Source organism: Armigeres subalbatus, chromosome 3, assembly GCF_024139115.2.
Source record: "Armigeres subalbatus isolate Guangzhou_Male chromosome 3, GZ_Asu_2, whole genome shotgun sequence".
In the NCBI taxonomy this organism is placed as follows: domain Eukaryota; kingdom Metazoa; phylum Arthropoda; class Insecta; order Diptera; family Culicidae; genus Armigeres; species Armigeres subalbatus.
In genome coordinates, this window is record NC_085141.1 from 15,583,975 (window position 1) to 15,589,493 (window position 5,519).

The 5,519-nt window shown below is 39.3% G+C and overlaps 1 protein-coding gene across 1 annotated transcript; it reads right to left on the reverse strand.

Moving 5' to 3' along the window:
* Positions 1-345: 345 nt before the first annotated feature.
* LOC134221494 (uncharacterized) lies at positions 346-4,976 on the reverse strand. Its single transcript, XM_062700689.1, has 8 exons — positions 4,621-4,976; positions 4,199-4,558; positions 3,941-4,138; positions 2,394-2,645; positions 2,105-2,330; positions 1,805-2,041; positions 1,047-1,160; positions 346-678 (listed from the first exon to the last, which is right to left on the reverse strand). The coding sequence occupies exons 1-8, from the start codon at positions 4,974-4,976 to the stop codon at positions 346-348; spliced, it is 2,076 nt and encodes a 691-aa protein (XP_062556673.1).
* Between the last annotated feature and the right edge of the window lie 543 nt (positions 4,977-5,519).

A 5,519-nucleotide genomic window follows, 5' to 3' on the forward strand; every position in this document is an offset into this window, starting at 1 on the left:
TGTTTAAATGGCCTAATTTGAGCACAGTATCTTTTGATTCGTATATTTAAGGTTATTTCTACACAGGTTTTCAAAAAATGTTGCAAATGAGTTGATTTATTATTTTCGCCCTTGTGATTCTGTAACAAATACCCCTCGAACGCAAGTGCAAGTTTTGTTATAAGCAGTATTTAACAGTAGATCATAATGTTTACCAATGTTAAAATTAGTTTTCTCCTTAACCAACAAACTAAACTGGACATTTGCAACTTCATAAAGCTTTTTCAAAAACAATCGAATCTTGTAATTTGATGATTATCAAACAATCCTCGCACCTTAGAATGGCAAAAGTTCTTTTCGAATCCATCATATAGTTTGCTGTTCTGCCGCATCTTTGATGTCTTCATCCATAAAATCGTCCTCCAGCATATCATTCATTAAGTTATGCTTAGTGTCTTCTAAACTTCTAGTTAGTCGCGAGTTTGTCGTGTCATGATTAACAGCTTCGCCCATGATGAGTACCTCCTCGCTTGTACCATCGAAACTTTGTCCAAGGTTTGGTTCAGTGGTTCCTGAATTATGTTCATGACGGTATGGGCCCATGAGCACAGATAGCATTGTAGTATCTCCGAACTCCGTACAGTTTGCTTTGGGAGGTGCGGTTATATTGTGATGAGTTAGCAGGCGCTTGTACGCTGCCTTGAATTGGGCGGCACTAGGGTTGTTATTAGACCCACCTTTTGAACGGACAGCTGCAAAAAACGTCTCTACATGATCCTGACTGAAGCGATACGCTCTTATCATAGTCAAAATGCCTTTTTCAACAACTAGTTATTTGAACATGTTTCGAAAACTTTGTATATTTATTAGGAAGCCTAGAAAACCAGTTTTCGATTGAGACTGTAGAATTGGTTGATTTGACATTAGCTTTAGTGACCTAATGTATGTCTCTGCATATGTTTTGCATTTATTTCTTCAAAATTTTCTTTGCACAATGGTTGTTTGAATTTGCTGGCCTGACAATCCTTACTGTTTAAAACGTCGAATATATTGTTGATCAAACTTACAAGTTCAATCGTTGCGTTCGATTCCGAAAAAGCTGGATCGTGTCGTTCTAATACTTTTATAGCATCAGCAACACTTTTGCTGAGCGTTTGCGTGGCCAACTTCACCTTCATTTTCTGATTTTGAAAATTTACGTGGTTATCAGATAATTTAGGTGCCAATTTCATGCCAGTCAAGTTTTGAAATTCATTCAATTTCTTTATAAACTCCCATCGCGCCTCGCCATTCATGGTACTTATAACGGACTGAGAACAAAACACATTTCTAATAAGCTTTAACATATGACACGCATCGAGGAAAACATATACCAGATGGTCACCAGTAGGATGTTGAAAATGTGTAACAAGAGGTACGGATTTATCAATCTTCAAGTTACATCCTAAGGCATTTGCCATAGAAATGTTTGTTGCTGTTCCGTCGAATGTAAAGCCCACAACCTTAGCACCTACGTCTTGTAGAGCAATCAATACGCTTTCTACAATCTGCTTCTTATCGTGTGTTTTGAGTCCGCTTATAAGATAATACGCAACAGGTATCTTCCAGTCGTCTTCCACCGACGATATCATAAAAACAAGTGCTTCTTTAGCTGTGACCAGGTCGTCACCTTCTATTAGAAACGACAGCGAAGCACCGTAATCGACAACTCCATCAAACTTCTTCTTGTGAGGATTCCACTCAACAAGTTGCCTAATAGCAACTTCATCCATTGTCAAGCTCACTAATAACTGACGCCCTACTGAAGTCATCTCTTTCGATTTACCTTCAAAACGTTCAACGATTCGACCGTTATTCCAGGTTCGCCGTCTACCGTTCGGTACCAGCTTGCAACCGTTCTTTCATGAGGGAGAGTATTGTCGAACGCCTTACGGACAAATCGATATGCTTTCGAAGAATAAAAATTAAGCGTCGTTGCAAAAGAGCGCACCGCCTCACTGAATGGCAGTCCACGGCGGATATTATTCAGTTCTTCTAGCAGTTCAGAGTTCGAGCTGAATTTCTGTAATGTACAAACATATATTTTAATACAATGTAATAAAAAAATCGGAAACATAATTAATACCTGAAGAATCACTTCCCCTCCAGCGGTAATTATTTGTTTTGCTCGTAATTCTGCCATGATTTCAGCAAACCGATTTGTATTCCTACGAAGCCGCATATTCTGCTGTTTTAAACGGTTAACACGTTTTTGTGATTCATGCAATTGGTGTAGGACCCTCGGAAGCGCTTGCTTAGCAGCATCTGGGGTTATGATCGATAAGTCCTTTATATCACCAGCATATCGGATCCTGTGATGTTTAGAAATGCTTTAAACATCCTCTGAACATACAAGAAAATTTATGAATACGAACCTCTTTTCTTGATGACTTGCGACCATCAACTGATGTTCTGGATTTGGAACTATAGAGGCTTGAGAACCACTTACTGATGCATGTACATTTTGAATTGACTTCTTCGATACGATGGCGATGGGTGACAGTTTCATTTGTTTTGAAGTATTCTGCGATTGATTCGGTGGCTGCTGCGAAACCTCCAGTATTGTTTGTTCTTTTGTCCTCAGTGAATCTGAAGACTCCCCATTAGCACGATCACCATAGTGAGTTCTAAAAATTAAATAGATTGGCTTTTTATTAGAGGATGTCTATGTTCTAATAGTTCAATAAAAATGGTGTATTTTTCGCGTTTATTTCTTTTTTGCCTTTCTCGTATACGTAAAGGCTATATGATCGCTCCAAAAACAAACTATTCAAACCCATAGTGTTATATACTGATCGACTCAGTTCGACGAATTGAGGTGATATCTGTGTGTGTGTGTGTGTCTGTGCGCACCCACTTACCAAAATGTAGCAAAAGTGTCACTCATTTTTCGGGCACTTATTCTCAACCGATTTCTTTGCAGAATACTCTACCATTGTTTCCTATTGAAAATTGGTCAAATCGGACTATGGGCTCGAAAGTAATGGCCAAAATACTATTTGTTATAATGCACGAGAAAGGCACCATCACCGCTAGGTTGATTAATCAGGTATCTAAAGGTATCTAAAACTGACCAAGACCTGTCCACGTGGTATATAGACAGTCCCTTAGAGGCTTGGAAAATGATCACAAAATTTGTTGACTCGGATCACACACCCTTGCACATAGTTCTAAACCTTTGGGCGCGGTTATCTAGCTTCATGAATTCAATAAATAACACAAATTTAGAGGTGAGCCAGCCTTGGGCTGCAAGCCTCTTTAATAAAGAAATAAAAAAAAATAAATAATAACACAAATAAAAAAATAAATCCGTTCCTCCCGCTCCAAGCACTTGGCAGTTGAAGGGGTTGTGGTTGAATATCCATGAAGCTGTGATTACAACAGCGCAGGACGTTTTAGGCACTGCATAGCTATCCAACGCCAACTGAAGTTGAATACTAGTGGCTGGTGCCCGATACATCAAAGAACGGTGCAGCGTAGCAAAGCCAGAAAAGTAACGAATCCACTGCAGAAGAAATGACAGCATCCATTCTACTTGGCTCTAAATATTGTGAAGCGTTATAAAAAATCACGTAAATAAAGAATAATAAAAAAATATATTGTAAAGCGCACAGATATACACTCTTACACACTGGAATCGAACTATCTCAGTACAAACAGTGGAGTATTTTGTGGTAGATCATTATTCATTACACTTGCATATCCTACATAAACTGAAGCAATTTCAATTGATATAAAGTTGATATAAATGTTGATATAAAAGTTTACAGACCAATATTCACTAGAAATAATGTTTATGATGTTTCATAACATGGTAGCTCATAATCTGAATACACTATAAAACGCGAAAAATATCCCATTGGATCTAGCCAATTCTGTAAATTGTTTGGTTCAATAACGATTCAATAATTTGAGCACGAACCGTTTTCTTATTAGATTATGTATTCTCTTTGTTCGGTTCTGCAAGCGTGATGCAGGCAACCACGATGGTTTCGTAGTGCTATTGCTTCCTGGTAGCATGTGAGGGAGGATCGGAACATCATTTGTAATTTGTGTTATCGGTTGCTTTTCTTTGCATTGGTTCGGTAGATTTTCCTTTGCATCTCCATCAAATTGAAACCTGTCAGTTACATTATGAGATAAATTGAAAATGAATTTAGAAAAAAAAAATTAATACTACCTTTTCAAGGATTGAGCTTTTCCCGTTATTACAGGTGGAATAGCTGGCTGGCAATAGACATTGCTGTACGGCTGAATTTTGGTGACCTCTTCCAATTTACTAGGCTGACAGCTAGCAAATTCAGCCGTGTTACTAAATGGAAGTCGAGGCATGGTCATCGTATCCCCATGGGCCTTGGATGTGTGCAGCGATTGCACGATGCTGTACGGCCGGTTTTGTTTAGTCAGCTGCTTGTTTGGATCCAAGTCGGCCTGCATAACCGTGCTACTGTGTGGTTGTCGGGGGACGGTCATCGTATTCCCAAGGGCCTTGGATGTGTGCGGCGATTGCACGATGCTGTACGGCGGGATTTGTTGAAACCTGTCGGATCCATTATAAGATAAATTGAAAATGAGTTTAGAATAAAAAAAATTAATACTAACCTTTTCAAAGATTGAGGTTTTCCCGTTATTACTGGTGGAATAGCTGGCTGGCAATAGACATGGCTGTACGGTTGAATTTTGGTGGCCTCTTCCAGTTTACTAGGCTGACAGCTAGCAAATTCAGCCGTGTTACTAAATGGAAGTCGAGGCATGGTCATCGTATCCCCATGGGCCTTGGATGTGTGCAGCGATTGCACGATGCTGTACGGCCGGTTTTGTTTAGTCACCTGCTTGTTTGGATCCAAGTCGGCTAGCATAACCGTGCCACTGTGTGGTTGTCGGGGGGCGGTCATCGTATTGCCAATAGTCTTCGACGTTCCGGGTAGCGATTGATGAGCATATGAAGAGTTCGTCATATTTGTGAATGGAATTCTATTACCAGGCACCAATTTCGAAATTTTATTCTTTACTGCCACCAGATTCATGCTTGGCACTACGTCGTACCTCAATATTCGTTTCCCATTCGTCTCATAGAAATCAGTGTCATTGAAGTGAAGCGAGCATATCCTAGAGTTTTTGCTAACGTTGGAAATTGCTTCGGATAAAACATCCATCCAACGTTTGTTTTGCGCTACATTTGTCGGAAGTCTGCAGGATTGTGAAAGTGGTTGTCATACGCAATCACGGGCCATAATGAAATATATGAAAACCTACAGTACCTGTGCGCGGAAATTCCGGGAAACTCTTCTTTATAGTTGAAATCCGTTGGGCACCACTTAATCAGGCACCGCATTTTTCATATTTTCTGGTTAATTTAATTTGATTTAATAAGCACTTTGTTATTGTCTTTATGGATGACAAATGAAAATGAAAACAAAAGCAAACAAAGAAAGACTGTCTGTATCATTTTTTCGCAATGGCGAAATCACATTTGTGAAACTCTTTAGTTATTGAAAGTT

What these genes read in the sequence shown, in the direction of transcription:
- LOC134221494 (XM_062700689.1), bottom strand. Translation starts at nt 4,976, where the DNA reads ATGACGAACTCTTCATATGCTCATCAATCGCTACCCGGAACGTCGAAG. An exon ending in CATAATCTAATAAGAAAACG is followed by an intron (nt 2,646 to 3,940) that starts GTTCGTGCTCAA and finishes TTTAATTTTTAG; the next exon opens with AACTCACTATGGTGATCGTG. An exon ending in GCAAGTCATCAAGAAAAGAG is followed by an intron (nt 2,331 to 2,393) that starts GTTCGTATTCAT and finishes TAAACATCACAG; the next exon opens with GATCCGATATGCTGGTGATA.